Source organism: Myxine glutinosa, chromosome 7, assembly GCF_964187855.1.
Source record: "Myxine glutinosa chromosome 7, kmMyxGlut1.1, whole genome shotgun sequence".
In the NCBI taxonomy this organism is placed as follows: domain Eukaryota; kingdom Metazoa; phylum Chordata; class Myxini; order Myxiniformes; family Myxinidae; genus Myxine; species Myxine glutinosa.
In genome coordinates this window covers 142418227-142442107 of record NC_136267.1, presented here as the reverse complement: position 1 = coordinate 142442107, position 23881 = coordinate 142418227, and the positions used below count along the sequence as shown (strand labels likewise).

Genomic DNA, 23881 nt, shown 5'->3' with positions numbered 1-23881 from the left:
CAATGGTTGCTGGGAAAATGTATTTTTAAAATGTAGACACGTACGTACCAAATCGTCAATCGGTTCAACTGTTTTCGAGATCATGTACGACATGGTCTCCATGTACGACATACGTACATAGCACTGGTCAACAGCCAAATTGGTTCTGACTTATTTTCAACTGTTTCTAACTAATTTGGTGCCCACGAATCCAAATCTGACCTTAAAATTTCGCTAACACGTAACCTTGACGTAGTACATCATAAGTGTGGGGAAAAAAATCTTTAGAGCGTGCGAATTTCTTGATTAAGTCTCACGAAGTCTATTTATTGTCACAAAAAATAACATGAAATTAAAGTTCTTATTTACATCGCATAAAAAAATGTAAATCTCCAAAAATAATATGAACTTTATAAAATATCACAAAAAATAATATGAACTTCATAAAATATCACAAAAAATAATATGAACTTCATAAAATATCACAAAAATAATATGAACTTTGTTTTATTTACATCACATAAAAAAATGTAAATCTCAAAAAATATGAACTTCATAAAATATCACAAAAAATAATATGAACTTTGTTTTATTTACATCACATAAAAAAATGTAAATCTCAAAAAATATGAACTTCATAAAATATCACAAAAAATAATATGAACTTCATAAAACATCACAAAAAATAATATGAACTTCATAAAATATCAAAAAATAATATGAACTTCATAAAATATCACAAAAAATAATATGAACTTAAAGTTTTTATTTACATCACATAAAAAAATGTAAATCTCCAAAAATAATATGAACTTTAAGTTTTTATTTACATCACATAAAAAAATGTAAATCTCCAAAAATGTGAACTTCATAAAATATCACAAAAAATAATATGAACTTCATAAAATATCAAAAAATAACATGAACTTAAAGTTTTTATTTACATCGCTTAAAAAAATGTAAATCTCCAAAAATAATATGAACTTTAAGTTTTTATTTACATCACATTAAAAAATGTAAATCTCCAAAAATAATATGAACTTCATAAAATATCACAAAAAATAATATTAACTTCATAAAATATCAAAAAATAACATGATCTTAAAGTTTTTATTTACATCGCTTAAAAAAATGTAAATCTACAAAAATAATATGAACTTTATAAAATATCACAAAAATAATATGAACTTTAAGTTTTTATTTACATCACATAAAAAAATGTAAATCTTCAAAAATAATATGAACTTTAAGTTTTTATTTACATCACATTAAAAGTGCTTCTGAACTTTACTTTTGCGTTTGTAGGTGCAATCACTTTCACGCTGTAAAGTCCAACAGTAGTCGCCCATCATGTTTGGATTGAATCGGCCTTGATATCGAGTCTCCATGATGGCAATTTCCTGGTGAAACCTTTCTCCATGTTCATCACTGACATCGTCAAGATTTTCTGGAAAGAAGTCCAGATGAGAATGGAAGAAATGTAACTTGAGTGACATTCGAGCACCGAGCGCCTGGTAACTCTTCAACATCTTGTCCACAAGCTCTTTATAATTTGGTGCTCGAATATTTCCGGGGTAATTGTTAGCAAGAGCCACAAAGCTATCCCAAGCAACGCTTTCCAGCTCAGATAGTCTCGTCACAAAGTCCTGATTAGTGAGTACAAGACGAATTTGAGGAATATTGAAAACACCCGCCTTTACTTTGGCCTCAGATACAATGCCTTGGAACTTCATTAGCATGTCGTGGAAGCCAGCACCATCTTGATCCATGGCCTTCACAAAGTTCATCAAACCAAATTTCAAATGAAGTGGTGGTAAGAATACCTTCTCAAGGTCAACAAGAGGTTTGTGAATTTCAAATGAAGTGGTATTCCTATGGTATACTGGTTCTCAAAAACTGGATGTGCTCGTGAAAATTGGATATCATAATCGAAATCTACAGGTTCATGTTGGTTGGAATCACCTCAAAATATACTAGAACCATAAAACTTTAAAAATTTTGTTGACCAGTGTAATCAACCGATCACTTAACCCCGCTTTTCGCTTCACGAATGCATGTTAACAACACAACTATATAATAATTCACCATCAACGAGACGCAGAATGGCCAAGGCATTGACCAAGCTCCGATCCACCAACTCTCCATCGGTGAAAGGGACATTCGTTTTTTTGGGTTTTTTTTTTTTGTATACCAAGTCGATGCTCATGCAAGAAGAGCGAACACATGGCACATGTAATGAAGGGAGCGGGACAAGAGACGGGGAGAGAGAGAGGGAAGCACAACAACAGCAGAGAACAAGGACATCGGGAGATCTGGGGAAGAGAGTGGGCTGTGGCGAGGTACACGGAATAAACAAGATGGAACCTGCAGGGGATTTCAGGAAAGAAAACGGAATTTGAAGGAGGTGGATTTGGTGTGGATTAACGGAGGTAGAAAAGATCAAGGTTTTGGATGGGGGAAGATAAGAGATGGTGGTGAACAACTGTTTTAAAGACCTGGAGGGAGGAGTGGGATTGAAGAGAGTGAGGGAGTTTGTTCCAGAGGCGGGAGAAAAGAGGAATGAAGGAGTGAAGGTGAGCAGAGAGTCTTGATTTTGGCAGTTTCACCAGAAGAGGATTGATGATTTGTGTTTCACCAGAGTTGTTTCATCATCGATTTGGTGATTGTGGAACCTTTGTCTATAAATTTTGATTCTGCATATGGAGTACATGTAATTAAATACAATTGGTTTGATTCCTGATAAAGAATTCACCTTCAAACGTGCAAAACGCGGAAGCCAAGCTCTGCCCATCTCCTCAGCAATCGGCCAAAAATGCAAAATTCCTCACCTAATACACTACCTGTCAAAAGTTTTAGAACACCTCAATTTTTCCAGTTTAATGTCTCGATGTACTCTGAATTTAAGCATAGAACAAATAAACAATTGGAGATAAAAAAAGAAATCATGGAATCATTTTGTTTAACAAAATTTAATTTAATTTTTTGACTGAGCAAAGTAGCCACCTTTTGCAGATATAACCGCCGAACACACTCGTGGCATTCTTTCTACAATGGAAATCAAATATTGTCCGGGAAGTTCTTCCCAACACTGTTGCAGAAGTTCCCACAAATGTGTTGCACTTGTAGGTTGCTTTGCTTTCACCCTTCTGTCCAGTTCATCCCAAACCAGCTCGGTGGGGTTTAAGTCTGGAGGCTGTGCTGGCCATTCCATGATTTGAAGCCTACCAACTTGTTCTTTTCCTCGATGGTAGTTTTGACATAGCCTGGAGGTGTGTTTAGGGTCATTATCTTGTTGTAGGATGAACCCCTGACCAACCAGGCGTATACCAGAGGGTATTGCATGGCGCTGCAAAATGCTGTGGTAGCCCTTTTGGTTCAGGGTGCCAGTCACTCTATACAAGTCGCCGACTCTGGATCCAGCAAAAGAGCGCCAGACGATCACGCTTCCTCCTCCATGTTTGACAGTTGGTGTCACACACTGAGGAACCATCCTTTCGCCTCTTCAACGGCGTACAAAAACCCTGTGTGATGAACCAACATTTCAAATTTTTATTCATCGGTCCATAAGACCTTCTTCCAGTCTTCAGTAGTCCACTGGCGGTGCTTCATGGCCCAGGCAAGCCTCTTTTTCTTATTTTGCCATCTTAGCAATAATGGCTTTCTTACTGCCACTCGACTTGTCAAACCTGCAGCTCGAAGTCTTCTCTTCACAGTTGAAACTGAGACTTACTTACTTTGACCAGTGTTAAGCTGTGCTTGAAGCTGTTGTCCTGTGAGCCGCCTATCACGCAAGCTGTTGACTCTCAGAAACTTGTCTTCTGATTCTGTTGTGACTTTGGGTCTGCCAGACCTCTTCCTGTCAGAGTTTCCTCCAGTTTCCAATATACTACTTCCTGCAGTGCAATATTGTCCAAATAATGCTTCAGAGGGTGTAATAACAGTCTGTTCCAATACTGCTTTTATACAGACTGTGGGTTGGTAATCAAGTAATCAGCAGAGGTTGGGATACCTGTAGGAATTGTTTGCATCAACTTTCAAGACTTAATTTACTTACATTGCTGCAGAACAGCTGTAAGTTGTTAACCCATTACTGGTTCCCTGAAAAAGGCCTTTTTTTTTTTTACAATATAACTGTGCAATTTACATTATTTTCCCGTTTTTGCTAACCTAAACATTTTTTTTTAACCTCGAGCAGTTTACTGCTTACCTTTGTACCATTTCAGGTTGTTCACTGGACATTAAACTGCGTAAATCTCAATAAAAACTGGAAAAATTGAGGTGTTCTAAAACTTTTGACTGGTCGTGTATATCCTGGAAGAAGACCAATGCAGAGCTTCACCAGGAGAAAGATTACATTACATCTGAGAGTGAATCGTCTATATTAAAGTAGATGCCTGTGTGTGTGGACTCTCACACTGACAAATTACAATAGCCTCTGCTGTACCTTCAGGTACAGGTGAGACTACAAACAAAATATTAGACCAGTAACTCTTCACTCCTCGAACGTTTTTAACCTTTCAAATGCAAAAAGGATATCTATGGACACCATTGAACAAACAAATGAGAGAAATAGGTCTTGTTTTTGCCAAATTGGAGGAAATTTTATTTAACCCATTGTCTTCGCAAAAATACTCACATTAAAGGAACAGACTGGACAAAAGAGGAAAAAAATATTAAAACCCACTCTGCTTTATGATTAAAGTGGAACACACCAAGCATGTTGAAGAAAGTGAGTTAACCGTTCTCCGCACCATCCACTTCATCTGACACGCGGCGATTTGAGTTTAAAAGACAAAAAAAATAAAAAATAAAAACACAAAAAAGCCTTTTCAGCCTTTGTGGAAAGCAAGCCCTTTGTTGCAGAAGTCTGATTATTATTCGACATCATAAAGTCATTCACCACATGTACAAAAAGCAATAATTGGTAGCAATTTTCAAGACAATCCTTTTTTTTTGTCAGACTAATGTTTAAGAAAGCAAGGGAAATTCACAAAGGTTCACACTTGATGAGTACCATGGTTAAGAAAGTAGAATCCAGCATACACGTGGGTCTCACCATATGCATTGTGATAAAAGAATGAGGTGAGATGAAATAAAAGAAAGTCACAATGGCAAACTCAGGTCGAGGCGAGGACGCGTTGCATCATCGGAGAAGCCAACGGTCGATATCACTTGAACGGAATTAAGCAGAAGTTGTTGCCGTCGTTCACAAAGCTTCACCACAAAACAATTCTCCACCAGGGCCTGCCTAGTTTTGTATCGGTCATGCTCTCAAGAACAGCACAACCCAAAAGGTCTTTTTTTTCTTTCTTTTTTTTTGGGCACATCAAAAGGCCTGCAAATTGTCATCCGCCAAACAAGACGCAAATCTGGCACATCGACTCACATTCGTCATCTGACAATAGACGAAATACGAACTAACAAATTGTGCTTTGATCTGTTCAAAGAACATCAGTTTATTGGACAAAGCTGCCTGGGCAGGACACACAATCTGTGCATCGTGTTATAAAGCGTCAAAAAATTAGGGGCGACTGTTATCCCGATCGTAACCAGTTATTATTCCACGAAAAGTGACCGTCAAACGACGAGCAACAAAGGGCGCTTGTATCTCATCGTGAACAATCCTCATTTGCTTATGAGTGGACATTCCAAAGGAAAAAAAAAAAAAAAGGAAAAAGGAAAAGGTAAAAGAAAACAAAATATTAAAAGGAAGGATGAATTAACACTGAATATCATCATAGAGCAAACAATTATTGCCCTCGCGTTGTGAGCAATCCACACAGCCCACCATCTTTTCCCGACTAACAAAGAAAAGTTAAATATATACAGTGTACTGTATGTACATATTTACTTGAAAGGATCCAGCCTCTCTAGCACACAGGCACCTCATTGCAAGCCCACATAGGTACAATGCCTGGTGAGTGCTGGCACTGTGGCTATGGTACCAGTCTCATGGCCGAGTTAGTCATTGTGGCTCAAGGTGGGGAGAAAGTGGGGGAGAGGGGACTACCAATCCCAGTGTTTCCTGAAAGTTCAGTACTTGTTTATGCCAAAGATGCGGACGCCGTGCAGTTGAGGCAGCTTGGGGATAAGCACGGCCATCAGGGAGGCCGTGTTGATGACGAAGTGGAGCGAGTCGTATTTGGTGTAGAAGCTTGTCAAGAAGTATCTGAGATTAAACAAGGAAAGGGAAGAGATGGACAGGGGCTGAAACAGAGGCAATGCAAGACGCAACATATTTATAACTGAACAAACTGGATTTTTATTTTATAAACCTAAAACTACACTCAACTCCAACTCTTACTATCTTGAGGTAAGAGCTATTGGATGGTTCGATTGGTCTTTCATACCCGACATCCAGGTTGCAATACCGATTTACACATCGGGTTCAATACCGACCACTGCCAATATTTTTCTCTCTGTGTCAAGATGGAGGTCACCATTTATTATACACAAAATAATATGAAAGAACATGAAAGAACATGAAAAAAAAAAAAAGAAGAAGATATCGGTGCCCATTTGTAATCGAGGGAAGCAATGAGCCAAACCTGGAAGAAGGACCTAAACTTTTGGGAAAGTGTAGACTTTCAGGAAGCTGAAACACCAAGGAAGGTACATGAAACTGCCATGGGAAGAGAACACAAAGACACCAGGAAGTTTTACAGAGATTCTGTCTCATAATCAAATTCTTTGAAAAGCTATATAGTACAGTGCCTTCAAAAAGTATTCACACCCCTTGACTTTTTTCACATTTTGTTGTGTTACAGCCTGAATTTAAAATGAATTAAATTGAGATGTTTGTCACTGATCTACACATAAAACCCGATAATATCAAATAGGAATGTTTTAAAAAAGAAGTTTTTACACAATAATTAAAAATGAAAAGGCTGAAATATCTTGAGTCAATAAGTATTCATCCCCTTTGCTATGACACTCCAAATTGAGCTCAGGTGCATCCAATTTCCATTGATCATCCTTGAGATGTCTCCACAACGTGATTGGAATTCACCTGTGGCAAATTCAATTGATTGGACATGATTTAGAAAGAAACACACCTTTCTATACGATGTCCCACAGTTGACAGTGCACGTCGGAGCAGAAACTGTACCATGGAGTCCAAGGAACTGCCCGGAGAATTCCGAGATAGAATTGTGAGGCGGCATAGATCTGGGAGAGTATAAAACAATTTCTACAGTGTGGAAAGTTCTCAAGAGCACAGTGAGCTCCATCATTACCCTGACCTCGCGAAGCGAAAAGAGGGGGTTAAAGAGATCGGTTGCGTGCGTACTGCATTAAAAAAAAAAAATCATTTTCTCGGCAAGCGATGGTTCGATTGACACAAAACTTTGCACTATAGGAGCGCCTCCTCCTGCAGAATTTTTTAGTGATAATTATGACTTCATAGGTCATGTGGTATGCAAATTCAAAGCAGTGTACTGTATGTACATATACTTGGAAAAACGTTGCACCTCTATCTCCGAAACCGCTTAATGGAAAAAATTGAAACGTGTCTCATTGCCAAATACTCCCAAAGTGGAAAAAGATATGTTAATGATGATCTCGTTGGTGCCTTCATTATGACGTCATAATTCGATACGTAGAAGGCTTGATCCGATCAGTATGAATTTTTTTTCAATGCAACTATTCATCCAATGGCCACGAAATTTTCACCATAGAGTCTCCTACTGTAGATTTTTTTAAAATGATAATTATGACATCATCGGTCATGTGGTACATAGTCGTATGTATGTCCAGATTTAAGTCCAGATTATGTATGTCCAGATTTCAGTATGTCCAGATTTAAAGTTTCGTTGGATTTTTTGGGGGATTTGGAAAACTATATATTTTTGGAAACTATATTGTATAGTCAGTCAGAAAACCAATGTTGCTATTTGCACAGACTCCTGTATGGCGGCCATCTTGGATTTTCAAAATTGCCGCCGTAGAACTAATTTTTCTCAATATCTCAGCTTCTAAATAACATAGAGCTTTGATTCTAATGGCTAAACATACATTTTCAAGGGCCCCGAATCCAATGGTAACAAGTTAGATAAGCTAGACATGACCATAGAGCTCCTATGTGGCGGCCATCTTGGATGTTTCAAACTGGCCGCCGTAAAATTGATGTTTCTCAATATCTCGGCTTCTAAACAACATAAAGCTTTGATTCTAACGGCTAAACATACATTTTCAAGGGCCCCGAATCCAATGGTAACAAGTTCGATAAGCTAGACATGACCATAGAGCTCCTATGTGGCGGCCATCTTGGATTTTTCAAACTGGCCGCCGTAAAATTGATGTTTCTCAGGATCTCATTTTCTAAATAAGACGGAGCTTTGATTTTTCTAAATCCCAAAAACAATCCAACGAAATCTAAAATCTGGACATGCTGAACCTGACTGTGTTGACTGTAATGAGAAATACTATTCTACTGCGAGTGTTTTGCTCTTTGTGGGCCTTTGTGGCATACTGCCAAATAACACACAGATACTCCTAATGTTCATGAGAACTTAAAATCTGTTTACAGGTGGACAAGCTACTAAAGTAATAAGTTTGATCCCCAGGGTACAGCTGAGGAAAATAATTAGTTTACAGCGTGTGTTTTTGTATTATTTATACACTGAGCAATATACCTGATATTGTGGTGATGGTGGTAATGTATTTGTAGCCTATTATACATCAATATGTCTGTGGTGGTGGTTGTATATATCGGTGACGGTTCCCTTTGCTTTGCTGTCTTTGCAGGTTCTACATGTCACATTATGAGTGAGATGCAACAAGATGGTGAAGGGGTGGGGCAAGCCCAGGAGTCCACGAACTGTAAGCAGTGCATTTTATGCAAGGCTGATGATGTCAAGAAAGGATCCTTGGTGTTAAACCCCAGAATAGATTCCTACCAACATTTATTGAAGACAATAGAAGAAAGGGCCAGTTTGCATGATGGCATCTACGTTCAAGTCCATAAACGACTCCAAAACAGCACAAAAGAAACACTCTCTACAGAGAAGGCAGTTTGGCATCGCACTTGTTACTCCAGTGCAACTAACAAGAGCGAGATACAACGTGCCAGAGACCGCCATGCGCATGCAGTAACAACTGGACACTATACTGCAAAAAAACGCGGACAGAAGAGAGGAAGCACAGAAATGGACGAGCCAGGCTCATCAACATCTGATGCAACATCCCCGTTCACACGCTCGTGTACAGTGCCACTGGATAAAGAGCAGTGTTTCTTCTGCCAAAAAGATGATGGCCAACTACTCTACCAGGTTAGGACTGAAAATGCTGGTCAAGAGCTTAGAGAGGCTGTAGAGAAGTCCCAAGATGCATTATTGAAAACACGATTCAACACATGTATCTCACCAGGTGATGCACATGCAATTGACCTTCAGTACCACAAATCTTGTTGGAGAAGACATGTGTTCCATGTAGTACGAGACAGACCTAGCGCAAACAGAAGCAGTGCAGACAAAGAACTATTGCTGCAACGGGCAAGTCTGATTGAGATGATCAACCTGATAGATGTCAAAACACAAAACCAAGCTTATCTCTCCATGGATGACATTGAAACCACTTATGTCAATATGATTGGCGCAGAACACTTGGAAAAGCATGTACCTACATTCAATAGAAAGTGGCTGAAAGAAAGAATCGTCACTGAGTTGCCAAGCGTGACATCTGTTCTCCAAAAAGACCGAAGAAAATCGGCCATCCTCTACTGTCCAGATGCATGTGAGGAAAGCATGGTTCATTCTGCAATCACAAGTGATGGTGATGACGAGAACAACATGAAGACAATCTACAAAGCAGCACAAGTGATACGGAAGAGCATCGCAGAATTCATTAAGAAGGACCAGGAAGCAAATACCATACAGGTGTCCAGCGATATCAACGATGTTCCGGCTGAACTATACACCATGATCCGCTGGCTGGGTAATGGTAGGGCCTGTCGAGGTCAGTGTTGACAGTGTTGACAGTGTTGATCAACAGACAGACAGACAGACAGATCAACACTCACTGTGAGTCAGAACATCATGTATGGATTCAAATCCAACAGACAGGTGAAGTACAAACCAAGCAGCGAATCCGCAACATTCAGGCCACCCCATTCAAGAGAAAACCCCCAAGTCCTGGGATTGGCTCTGACTGTCCATCATGACACACGCAACAAAAAGCTGATGGGACTTCTCAATGCACATGGCTACTGTGTTTCGATTGTCCGCGCCCTCCTCATGGAAACTGCTCTTGCCAATGCTGTCGTAGAAAACACCAGGCAGTTTGAAGGTCTGTACGTGCCACCATTCCTGAAAAGGGGAGCCTTTGTGTTCTTTGCTGCAGACAACACGGACTTTGCCGAGGATACTCCTGACGGGAAAGGAACCACTCACGCAACGATTACTGCAGTGTACCAGAAGTCAGATGTCCCTGGAGAACCAGTTGCGCAACCTCTGATCATCGGTGATGCACAGAGTCTATCGGTCACTCCATACCATGTAGATGTGCTGCACTGTGACAAGCCGAAACCACAGCTTACGAAGAGAACAGAGGAGTTTGTCATCAACAAGGGGGTCTCCAGATCCTATCAACTGACACAACTGGGATGGGTTGTTGCTTCTGCTCTATCCAGGATGAAAGCGAGGGAACACGCCAGCAAGATTCCAGGTTGGGCAGGATACAACTCGCTCTTGTCTGAACGCCAGTCCATGACTCGGGTTGGTGCCTTGCCACTACTTCCAGAGGTGGCGCATGAGTGGCCAACCCTACTGACCGTGATCATGCAAGCCAGTCAGCTAAGGATGTTGGCAGTTGGTGAAGATCATCCCACTGTAATTTCATTTGACATGGCCCTCTACGAGGTGGTGCAACTGCTGGATGCAAGACCTGACTTGAAACGCACAGTCGTCCCCAGACTGGGTGAGCTGCATGTTGTCATGGCGGCTCTCCGAGCCCTCAGAGCCTCCATGGAGAACTCAGGCATTGATGATGCTTGGGTAGAAGCTGATGTCTATGGTCCAGCCACGACGCGGCAAATCCTGAAATGTACACACTACAAGCGGTCTCTCCGTGCCCATATATATTCATATGTAGCACTTTATGAAATGGTTCTGGAGGAGTTCTTGAAGGACAACCCACAAGTAAAGGATGTGTGTTTCGAGGCAACAGAGGGAGTAGAAGCTGCCTGTGCTGAGACGAACAAGTGCACGAAAGCTGAATCTGTAAAACAAGCAAACACCAAACTCCTTCAAGTCTTGACATCTGATGGGGTGGTGACGGCACTCGAGGAGTGGGAAGCACGGAGATCCAAGAATGCAATGTTCAAGTCAATGATGAACTATCTACATCGGGTGGAGACAATCCTGTTATTCGTGGCAGCAACACGGAGTGCTGACCTGGTGCTTCACCTCCAAGCTGGAGAAGAACTGAGCAAGTTATTCTTTGCCATGGACCGGATCAAATACAAGCGGCTCTGGCCCCGATACATCGCAGACATGTATGACCTAAGAACCAATCACCCTAGGACCTGGGAAGAACTAGGAGCTGGCAATCTATCAGTAACCAAGAATGACATCCCGTTTGTATCCATTGGACCAGATCATGCATGTGAACATCTGAACAAGCTGATGAAGATTCACTCTGGACTGATTGGCATCTCTAACAATGCCAATGCTAGACAGAGATTCTTCATGGTTACACCAGAATTATCACGCCTGTCAAAAGACTTCAAGAGTCAGTTTGGCCTGGAAGGTGACAAGATCACAGAACATCATGACCTTGGTCCAAGTGCAGTCAAGAGGGAGCATGAAGCAATCAACAAGATCAAGGCTGCGATAATGAGTCACGGGAATCCATTTGACACTGAAGGTGACAAGCTGCACAATGTGATAACGAATGCTTACATCCCAGACGAGTATGTACCACAGATCTTGAACATTGATGTCACTGGTCAGAAGTTGTATGAAGACTACGTGTCGGAGCTTATCAATGGAGATGTTAGCCTCTGGGCACCAGTCAAGAAGGAGAACAACAAGATGTTCACGTCTGGGAACAAGAGAACCACAGTGAAACTCAGAGACAGGACTGTGGATCTGAAGGAGACTAAGGAACTGTACGGAAGGCTCATGGTCCTTGCCAAGTCAAACAGAGACGTCAACCAGAAATATGCCATCGGAAATTACGAGTTCACTGTGACACCAAGAGCACTGTTCGCTCCAGATGGGACAATTCTTCCATGCACTGACAAGTCGAAGTTAATTCATCTCCTCGACAAGTTAGCAAGAGCAGAAATTCACCCCGAAGATCAGCAGCAGACACCAGCTGCAAGTGTTCTACAAGAAGATCCAATGGACACAAGAACTATGGCATCCACATCTAGTAAACCTATAAGTCGGAAGATTGCACTGGTGGATGGGATGGTACTTGTGCATAAGCTGACAAAGAAACCAGCCACTGTAGTGAAAGTCAACGATCTGGGTGAATGCTTCAATGACAGACTCATGTCTCTAACAAAAGATTGTGATGAGATCATACTGGTCTTTGACACGTACAAAAACGATTCTCTGAAGAGTGCTACCAGGGCTAAAAGAAGGCAAGGAAAGGATGCAGTACAGTATCAAGTCAGAGATGACACCAACATCAAACACATCCCAATGAGCAGATTCCTTTCTCATGACAAAACAAAGGCTGATCTGACTGACTATCTGGCAGCGAAAACTCTAGAATACAACAGTCACTCATCCAAGTTGATCATCACGTCTGCTTCAGGGTGTACTAGGAGCAACAGTGACCTGCTCTTCGAGGACAACAACCATGAAGAAGCTGACACCCTGTTGATCCACCAGGCTGTGCTGGCATCCCAGCGAAACCCACATGATGCGCAGTTGGTGTTCTTCTCTCCCGACACAGATGTCCTGGTACTAGTCATAGCAAACTATGACCTACTGCTGAGGAATACATCCATTTCCATGGCCTCTGAAATACTTCAAATAGAGCCACTGTGGATAGCTCTAGGGGTCGAAAGAGCAAAGGCGTTGCCAGCCTTTCATGCTTTCACAGGGGCAGACAACACTGGGAGGTTCTCTCGAATAGGCAAAGCAACCTGGCTGCATGTCTACCTCAAAGCAAGTGAAGATGTCATAGACACCGTGCGAATGCTTTCAGATGCAACTGAAGTGACGGAGGACATGTTGTCCACACTAGCTAACTTTGTATGCGCTGCTTACTCTCCAAATGGCATCCACATCGACAGCATCCCCGAACTACGATGGTATCTCTTTTGCAAACACATGGCAGAAAGTGACAGGCTTCCTCCTACTCTTGGAGCTCTCAAGCAGCACATCCTTAGAGTCCATATCCAAGCCAGAGTGTGGGGTCAGGCAAGCATTGCTCAACAGGATCCTCAGCTGAATCCCCTGCAAAACGGCTTTTACAAAGACATGGATGGACAAGTGAAACCAACCACAACTGAGGAGCCTCCAGCCCCCAAGGCCATCATTCAAATGGTTAGATGTCAGTGCAAAACAGACTGTTCTTCATCTAGATGTTCCTGCAGAACAAACAACTTGGCTTGTACAGACCTGTGTCAGTGTGACATCCAGTGCCAAAATGATCAGGACTCTCAAGATGTGATGAACGAAAGCGATGATGAGGATGATGATGACTTTACTCAATGATGAATCAAAGCTCTGTGCTCTTTAGAAGGTGAGTTACATCAGTTTTACGGCGGCCAGTTTGAAAAATCCAAGATGGCCGCCACATAGGAGCTCTATGGTCATGTCTAGCTTATCGAACTTGTTACCATTGGATTCGGGGCCCTTGAAAATGTATGTTTAGCCGTTAGAATCAAAGCTTTATGTTGTTTAGAAGCTGAGATATTGAGAAACATCAAGTTTACGGCGGCCAGTTTGAAAAATCCAGGATGGCCGCCACATAGGAGCTCTATGGTCATGTCTAGCTTATCGAACTTGTTACCATTGGATTCGGGGCCCTTGAAAATGTATGTTTAGCCGTTAGAATCAAAGCTTTATGTTGTTTAGAAGCTGAGATATTGAGAAACATCAAGTTTACGGCGGCCAGTTTGAAAAATCCAAGATGGCCGCCACATAGGAGCTCTATGGTCATGTCTAGCTTATCGAACTTGTTACCATTGGATTCGGGGCCCTTGAAAATGTATGTTTAGCCGTTAGAATCAAAGCTCTATATTATTTAGAAGCTGAGATATTGAGAAAAATTAGTTCTACGGCGGCAATTTTGAAAATCCAAGATGGCCGCCATACAGGAGTCTGTGCAAATAGCAACATTGGTTTTCTGACTGACAAAACAATATAGTTTCCAAAAATATATAGTTTTCCAAATCCCCCAAAAATTCCAACGAAATTACATAGTGAACCTGACTAACAGGCCCCATCTCAGACAAACCGAAAAACATTGCACCTCCATATCTCCAAAATCACGACATGGAAAAAATTTGAAACGTGGCTCATTGTAAAAAAACTCGGGGAAAAAGTATTAACAATGACGTCGTTGCTGCCTTAAGAATGAGGTCATAATTCAACAAGTAATTCATAAATAGTAATTTATATATATATATATATATATATATATTTATATATATATATATATATATATATATATATATATATATATACATATAATTTTTTACAATTTTATAAACAGGAATCAAATTCCTGCGAGGGGCTAAGTGTGAAAAAATTCTGATTCAATACGGGACTCGAACCACGGACCTCCATTGATTACGCGTCAACAGCCCACTGCGCTATTGAGCCAGCCGTAATCTCCTCAGAAATTTCCACACTGAACATTGCGAGCTTTATAATGGCCAATGTCTTACGTGCCTGCTAGGCAGACCCCGAATGTTAGCGTAAGTATATGTATGCGTATGTATGTGTGTATAAGCAGAAGTGCATCGAAGATTAATTCATCTACAATTTTATAAGCAGGAAACAAATTCCTGCGAGGAGCTAAGTGTGAAAAAATTCTGACTCAATACGGGACTCGAACCACGGACCACAGAACGGATATATATATATATATGCATATAAATATATATATATGTACACAACAACAACAACAACAACAGGCATTTTAAGGCCATTTTCCCTGCAAGAGCGGGGGTGAGCCTTGCGGTCCCCGTGACGATCTTCTCCATTTTGCCCTATTTTCTGCATCTCCCCTTGTTAACCCCCTTGCCCGCATTTCTTCTTCGACCATCTTTAGCCAAGTCTTTCTCGGTCTTCCCCGTCCTCTACTTCCTTCAACATTCATTTCCATCATTCTTCTCAACCAGTCACTTTCATCCTTCCTCAACACATGACCAAACCATCTCAAACTGTTTCTCTTCACAGCATCCATCACAGGCTCTATTCCCATCATCTTTCGCAATTCATCATTTGTCTTCCTCTCTCTCAACGATACTCCACACATCCACCGAACCATTCGCATTTCCACCCTTTCCAGCCTTCGTTGCTGCTCTACGTTCATTACCCATGTCTCACTCCCATAAATCATAACACTTCTCACACATGCAGCATACACCTTTCCCTTCAGCTTCAACGACACTCCCCTCCTCGTCAGCACGCCACTCAGTTCCCGAAACTTCTTCCATGCACATCTCACTCGAGCAACCGTTGCCGAGTCTGATCCACCTTCTCCATTCAGCATGTCTCCTAGGTAACAAAATGTTTTCACACCTTCCAGCTTCACGCCGTCTCCAAGATCCAACAACATTTCCTCCATCTGCAGCTCCCTCTGTGCAAAACTTACACTTGAATGTAGCTGCCACACTGGTTAATGACCCTCTCAAACCACTACATATTTGATGAACCCACTCAGCGCACATTGTACATTGAATGGAATTCACTCCGACACCCTTCCTGCACACAGCACACGGCCACTTCCCAGTTCTTTCCACCTCACCACATGCTTTACCACTTGCCATCACCTTCGTTTTTCCGATATTCACCTTCAGACCTTTTGTCTCCATACATTCCTTCCACTTGTTCATCTTCTCCTTCAGTCCATCCATACTTTCTGCCATCAACACCAGATCATCTTTTTTTTTTATCTTCTTTTTTTTTTTTTTGTATACTGAATCGAGGCTCGTGAAAGAGCTAAAAGCATACAACAACTCCCACGGTAAACCCTCCTTTACGTTCCGAGCCAGCACCTCCATCACAGCTACAAATAGTAGTGGACCGAGTACCGACCACTGATGCACTCCCACCTTCACCTCAAACTCACCACTGTTCCCGTCGTTCATCCTTACAGTTGTGCACGCTCTTTTGTACATTGCCATCACTACTCTGATCAACCATTCCTCCACTCCTAACTTCCTCAATGCCCATGTCACTACTTCAAGTGGAACCCTATCGAAAGCTTTCTCCAGATCAACAAACCCAAGAAACAACTTCTTCCTCTTCTCCATGTACTTCTTCTGCAACTGCCTCACAATAAAAGGCGCATCTGTCGTTCCTCTTCCTGGCATAAATCCAAACTGCATTTCATCAATCTTCACTTTCTTCCTTATCCTCCTCTCCAACACCCTTTCCAATACCTTCATTCCATGCTCCAATAACTTTATCGCTCGATACGAGCCACAGTCCAGAGGGTCACCTTTCCCCTTGTATAGAGGGACGAGGGTACTCGGTTCCCAATCCACTGGAATGCGGCCTTCTTTCACCACCAGATTGCAGATCTCTGGCATTCTCTTCACACCCCAATTTCCCGCTGCCTTCAACATATCTCCCACAACTCCCGTCGGCCCTCCCGCTTTTCTACTCTTCATTGCTTTTATCGCTTCCTCAACTTCCTTCTTGGTTATCTTCTCTGCCGGTCCTAAAACTGGGTTACTCTCTATGTTGCCATCCCATTCATTCTCTGCATTCAACAGTATTTCCATATATCTCTTCCAACTTCCTTTAATTCCATCTGGGTCCACAACGATTTGTCCCACTTCATCCTTCAAGCAACTCACCCCCATCACATCACACTTCTCTTTCGCTATCTGCTTTGCAATCCTGAATACCGCTCTCTGACCCTCTTCAAATCCAAGCGTTCTCCGAACATTTTCCTCCATGCCTCCGGCACCTTTGCTACCTCTTTCTTTGTAGCCTTCTTGGCTGCCTTATAACTTTCATGCTCTGCCTTTTCTGCCCTCATACCCTTCGCCTTCTGCCACTTCTGCCAACTTCTTCCTCTTCTCGTCAATCCTATTTCAAACTTCATCATCCCACCACCATGTTTCCGAGTGCCTCGGTGGTCCTTTTGTCCATCCACATACCTCACCGACGGCTCCCAACAGACGATCTTTCATTGACATCCAACCACTTTCAAGCTCAACCACATCATCCTCTATCATACTCAGCCTCTCTTTTAATGCCTCCCTCACTGTCACCTCTTTCAACCTCCACACCTTCATTCTCGGTTGGTACTTCACACGCCGAGCTCTCCTCGCACCTTTCACCGTTATGTCGCAGACAACCAAGTGGTGCTGTGAAACAGCCTCCTCCCCCGGGATCACCTTTGTGTCCCGGAGGCGCCCCCTATCTCGCCTACGCACCAGCAGGTAGTCAACGGTTGTCGTCGACCCACCTGACGTGTATGTAACAAGCTTATTATCCTCTTTCTGGAACTGAGTATTACAAATCAACAAATCAGCTCCATCAGCAAACTCCAAAATCCTTTCACCTTCTCCATTTCTCACACCATATCCGTAACCCCCATGAACTCCCTCAAAACCGTCCATACTCCTTCCCACATGTCCATTTAGGTCTCCTCCTACCACAACAACTTCCTCATCTTTCACGTTTTCCATCAGCTTCTCTATCGCACACCAGAACTTGTCCTTCTCTTCATCGCTCCGACCAACCTGCGGAGCATATCCCGAGATGACGTTCACCAAGAGCTTTCCAATCATCATTTTCACCATCATCAACCTTTCACTCACTCTAGTCACACTCACCACACTGTCTACAAACTCCTCAGAAAACAGGACACCAACACCATTCATGCCCTCCGGGCACCCTTGCCACACAAACTTGTATTTCTGTCCCTGCCTACCCTTCACCATTCTCACACCTCTTCCCTTCCATCTCGTCTCCTGCACACAACATATGTCCACTCTTCTTCTGACCAATACTTCCACCACTTCTCCTGATCTCCCTGTCATTGTCCCTACATTCCATGTCCCAAACCTCAGAAACCGATCTCCACGTCGGGCGATCAGATCAGACGTTTCGTCGTCATAAATTGAGTGATTTCCACCCTTGCTTCGATCGGGTTCCCCACCTTGAGTTTTGACGAGAGGGAGTGGGGTCCCCCACGGGGTACTTCGGGCTGTACCCTGCCCATACGTAGTTGTAATCGTCATTGTTCTCTTTTTGAGGCAATGTTTTTATGGCCAGATGCCCTTCCTGACGCCAACCCTTTTAGTCGCCTCTTACGACACGCAGTGATACGGTGTACCTATTCTAAACCGGGGTACATATTTGTATGTGTGTGTGTATATATATATATATGTATCATATACATAGTATTCATATGTAGTAATTAATAGTTAGTAACATAATTCTTAGTTCAATCAGTTTGAAATTTCTTGAGTGTGATCTACGCAACAATTATATTGGAGAATGTATAGTTCTGAAGTCATCAGTCACGTGGTCTGGCAGTCATATTGTTTCAAAGGAAAAAAATCCTTCAAAAACAGAAGATTTGGCTCACACCAAGTTGAATACCACCGAGTTAGGAAATGGAAAGAATATGAACTACCCAGACTCTTGCTAGAGCTGGCCCTCTAACCAAACTGATCAACCGGGCAAGAAAGACCTTGGTCAGGGAGGTGACCAAGAAACCAATGACCATCTGACAGAACTATGGAGTTTCTTGGCTGAGATGGAAGAACCTGAAGGAAGAAAACAATCTCTGCAGCACTTCACAAACCAAGGCTTTATGGGAGAGTGGCTAGACAGAAGCCACTCCTGCGAAAAAGGCACATAACAGCATGCCTGAAGTTTGCAAAAGGCACGTGAAAGACAGAGCATGAGGCAAACATTCTGTGGTCTGATGGGACAAAAATTAAACTCTTTGGCCTGAATGCAAAGCGCTACATCTGACGGAAACAGAGCACAACTCATCACCCATTTACCACAATCACAACCGTGAAGCATGGTGGTGGCAGCATCATGCGATGGGGATGATTTCCAGCAGCAAGGACTTGGAGACTTGAAAGGATAGAGGGAACAACTAATGGAGCCAAATACAGGAAAATCCTTGAGGAGAACCTGCTTCAGAGTGCAAAAGACTTTAGTCAAATCCCCAAGATTGCCGTGAAGATTTACGTTCCAATAGGACAGTGACCCCCAAGCAAACAGCCAAAGCAACACTGGATGGCTTCAGAACAAGAATGTGAAAGTCCTTGAGTGGCCCAGCCAAAGCACAGACTTGACTCCCATTGAGAATCTGTGGAAAGACGAGGATTGCTGTTCACCAACGCTCCCCATCCAATTTGACAGAGCTTGAGCAAATCTGCAAGGAAGAATGGGAGAAACTCCACAAATCCAGATGTGCAAAGGAGATACAGACAGACCCAAGAACACTCAATCAAAGCTGTAATCGCTGCCAAAGGAGCTTCGACGAAATATTGATTTCAAATAAGGGGGTTGAATACTTGTGTAGATTATGTATTTCTGTATTTCTTTTTTTTTTTTTTTTGTAAAAAAAAAACTTCTAAAAATAAATAAATAATCCACTGACATTATGGGGTATTATGTGCAAATCAGTGACAAAAAAAATCTCAATTTAATCAATTTTAAATTCAGGTTGTAACACAACAACTGTGAGAAAAGTCAAGGGGTGTGAATACTTTCTGAAGGCACTGTATCTTCCATACAAAGGCACTTTGATGGAATATTCAATGACGCCATCCAGCTACTTAGCAGGACTGGCGAGATGGCTGATAGGTACGCACACTCGCTTCTAAGCTGCATAGCCTGGATCCAAATCCCAACCCAGCTATAAACTGTCATCCCAGTGTTTCACATGCAGGGTGATTCATCAATGTGTATGCCGTCCCTCGGATGGACGTTAAACGGGCATGCTGTCTGCCGACATTCGTTTATGGATGTTTAGGATCCCACGGTGTCCTTTGCAATGAGTAGGCGAGCTATCGTCGACACAATGAACAAATTACAAATTCCTGCCCTAACCTTAGTCCAACGTGAGACCTTGCCAGCCAGTTTGTGAAAGAATTGGTCCAAGATTCCCCCAGCCTATCACACAATAACGTGGGAATAATTGCTGCCATTAAAGAACACCACCCAGCTAATTAGCCATTCTTACTGGTTGAAATCGTGAGTGAACAAGAGATAGAAATGAGACAGAATCAGATTCATCTATCTATAATTCCAGTAATCTCTGTGTGTTTGTTTGTACGTTTGTACGTTTGTACGTTTGTACGTTTGTACGTTTGTTTGTTTGTCTGTGACCGCTGTTTCTCGACAACCACGGGTCCGATATACTTTTAACTTGCCAGGTATATTGCTGGGGACCCGAGGATGTGCCTTTTCAAGGTTTCATATTAATCGGACAATTACTTACCGAGCTATGTCCAAAAAACGATTCAACCAATCAGAGAGCAGCGAACTATCGCGTGTGCCGAACGTGGCGGACACACTCTGCCTCGGATGGCACATTTGAGAGCGTATTCATTTATTTCACGTTTGCAAACTATGTTGGCGCTATGTTGGCGTTAAACTATGTTTTAAAACTAATAAAAACCATTTCATGTAAATAGAGGGGGGGGGGGGGATTGTCACTGTACTCGCACGAGCAGATGGCGGAAGTGCCTGACCGCCAAGTGAAGTCCGAGCAACTCGCGGTCGAAGGTACTGTAACGGCGTTCGGGCGGGCGAAGCTGCCGGCTAAAGAACGCCAGCGGTTGCCAAGCTCCGTTTTAAAACTAATAAAAACCCCGGGGGGATTGTCACTGTACTCGCAAGCCGTTCGCCGTTCGCTTTGGCGTTGCGAATGGACCAAAACATTTCATGCACCAAACCATTTCATGTAAAGCGTTCGCCGTTCGCTTTGGCGTTGCGAATGGACCAAAACATTTCATGGACCAAACCATTTCATGTAAATAGAGGGGGGGATATAATTTTAGATATAGATATAGTACGGGCATGCCCTAGTTATTGATAAAATGCAGCAATTATGGCTTCCAACTGCTGCTCTAACCATGGCCAAATAAGCAAGAACAATACTGAACGGATCCAAATAAAACTCCTATGCAGTTGCCTGTAAAAATAAATAAATAAAGCCTGATCGCTGGGTAAAATGAACCATGGTAAGATAATCCTAACAATTTGTAATCATGTTGGCTGGTCGCTCGCTGATACCGATACATCAGGTTTAGATTTTAAAGGATAATAGGCCCTTTCAGCCTCGACTAAAGCTTAGAGCTGAATGAATGAATATGAATGAATGAATGATTGCATTCCTGACCTTAAACACAGAGAATGCTAATAAAGGCCTACACTTGCGTAAAACTGCCCGAAGTCATTCGCCATTCTTTCTGCAACTACCTTTTTCTACCTAAACAGAATGACTGAGACAATTAAAAGATCAACACTTGAGATAATTCTTAGCAAGCTCATGGAACAATTAAGTCCTTTGCATGAAGAGGGGTTGAATTTGGGAGGGGAGCTGAACATCCCCCTCCCCCCCCCCCCTCCTGCCCTCCCCGCCCCGTCTGCCCCCCTCCCATACCTACCCACCACTCCTCCCCTTCCCCATTTCAGTGTACAAATGAGGCCTCATTCAATGGAAATATTTTGGACACGCGGAATTTCATCTTAATTTCACGAGAATTACGGAGGGGTAAGAATTATGAACGGGTTAATTCCCCCAGAATTACGGACGGGATAAATTCCCCAAAATTACGGACGGGATAAATTCCTCAAAATTACGGATGGGTTAATTCCCCCCAGAATTATGAACGGGTTAATTCCCCCAGAATTACGGACGGGATAATTCCCCCAAAATTACGAACGGGATAATTCCCCCAAAATTACGGACGAGATAATTCCCCCAAAATTACTGACGGGGTAATTCCCCCAGAATTACGGACGGGATAATTCCCCCAAAATTACGGACGGGATAATTCCCCCAAAATTACGGACGGGATAATTTCCCCAAAATTACGGATGGGTTATTTCTCCCAGAATTAAGGATGGGTTCATTCCCCCCAGAATTGGCGTATTTTGTTAGGACTTGTAATACCCTCTCCGCCAGAAGAGGCGGATATTTACATTGAGAGAATTTGTGTCCTCCCCCCTGAATCCTCCAGGTTATAATTTTTTAACCGAACCACCTAAAACCTGCCCATGCAGACAAATAAAGACAGACAAACAGATAATACACTTCTAAAACTAACTATTGTATGATTGTTAACCACCAAAATTAATTAAATGCAAGCTACTAGGGCCCATCCTCCGTACAGCAGGAGATGGGGTTTTTGCAATCCCGTGTGTGTGTGTGTGTGTGTGTGTGTGTGTGTGTGTGTGTGTCTGTCCAAGTGATAACTTCTTTACCATTTGAGCTTTTGTCATGAAATTTTCAACCATTCTTTTGAGAATATGGAGAACACTAATGCATAATTAATAAAAGTTACTTTTTTTTTTAGTTGTTTTTTTCAAGTTTAGTTCGAGTACAAAGCAGATGCGGATGGGCTTTGCATTTTGGGATGGTTTCTAGTTTGTATTTGGTTTCAATAATCTTCTGTTTTTTCAGCCTCTTTATTCTTCATTTCAGTCTTGAAGTGATCATCAATAAAAGGTCTTCTGTGGCTTCCCTATTTTAACTACATGTTGTATGACAGCACGATAGTGACTGGTGATGTAAGCAAGCGATATTTTATAATTGTATTTTTGTTGGCATACATTGAGAAATGATAATGCCATGAAACGATGAAGGATCCTTTTGCTATTTGAGGCTCTACCGATAAAAAAGCTCGTCAGCAAAGGGAGATCACGCAGGTTGAGCGCATCATCGATTCGAAAACTACGTTAAAGCATTCTAAGGTGTTATCACATCATCCAGACAATGCCTCCCACTCATCACTAACACCGATGTTGTCCAATCACAAGATGAGATTATAATGAGCCAAGCTTGATCACAACAATCACCTGTGACCGTTGCTAAGCAGAAGAGGCATAAACACTGAAAACCGCTTGACAGCATCAACAGGGGTGCTTCTACAACCCTCGTGTTTTAGGTAGCCAAATTGAAGTTTCACGAAGCAAAATGTTACAATAATGTTATCTACAAAGATCGTATTTGATTCGTATCATATTAGTCGCTTACACAAATTTCAGAAACGTCGTGGATATTTCATAAAGACGCAAATCTACAGACAAGAAAAATAATTCTCATGCCCATCACTTATTATCGGGGCTTGTGCTAAAGTATTGTTTCATGCAAATCAAATAAACAGGAAGTGACAAGAACGTGAAGTTAATAAAATAAAATAAAATAAAGGAGGAATGAAAAATGTGGTAGATTCACAAGCAACAAATAAATCCAAAGCCAGAAGACAGTATGGTGTATGCCGTGTGTTCGCCGATTGGTTGGCATTGCACGTTCTCACAGGATGATGGGCGTGATGGTAAGGAACTTCCGCGATGAAGTGAACTGCATGCCGTAATCCATCTGCTCCCAATGTGTGAGCAGCCGAGCCTTGCCTTGGTCGGGAGTTTCAAACGGCGTGCCCTTAACGGTGTGCAGAAATATATACATCCCCTAAAAGAAGAGGCAAGAATGCAAGGTCTGGTGGAACACAGCAATTCAGTTGGGGTAACAATGTCTTGCTTTCCACAAAATAGGCATTTTGAAT

At 42.2% G+C, this 23881-nt stretch overlaps 1 protein-coding gene across 1 annotated transcript in view; it reads right to left on the bottom strand.

The window, feature by feature from the left end:
- Positions 1–4555: 4555 nt before the first annotated feature.
- The window catches only part of LOC137431705 (ORM1-like protein 3), a 38884-nt gene continuing 19558 nt past the window's right edge, over positions 4556–23881 (bottom strand). The window contains exons 3-4 of the mRNA XM_068123330.2: positions 23636–23787; positions 4556–6148 (exon numbers count right to left, since the gene is read on the bottom strand). Coding sequence (XP_067979431.1) covers positions 6013–6148; positions 23636–23787 — 288 coding nt within the window. The 3' untranslated portion in view covers positions 4556–6012. The remainder of the gene's footprint in view (positions 6149–23635; positions 23788–23881) is intronic.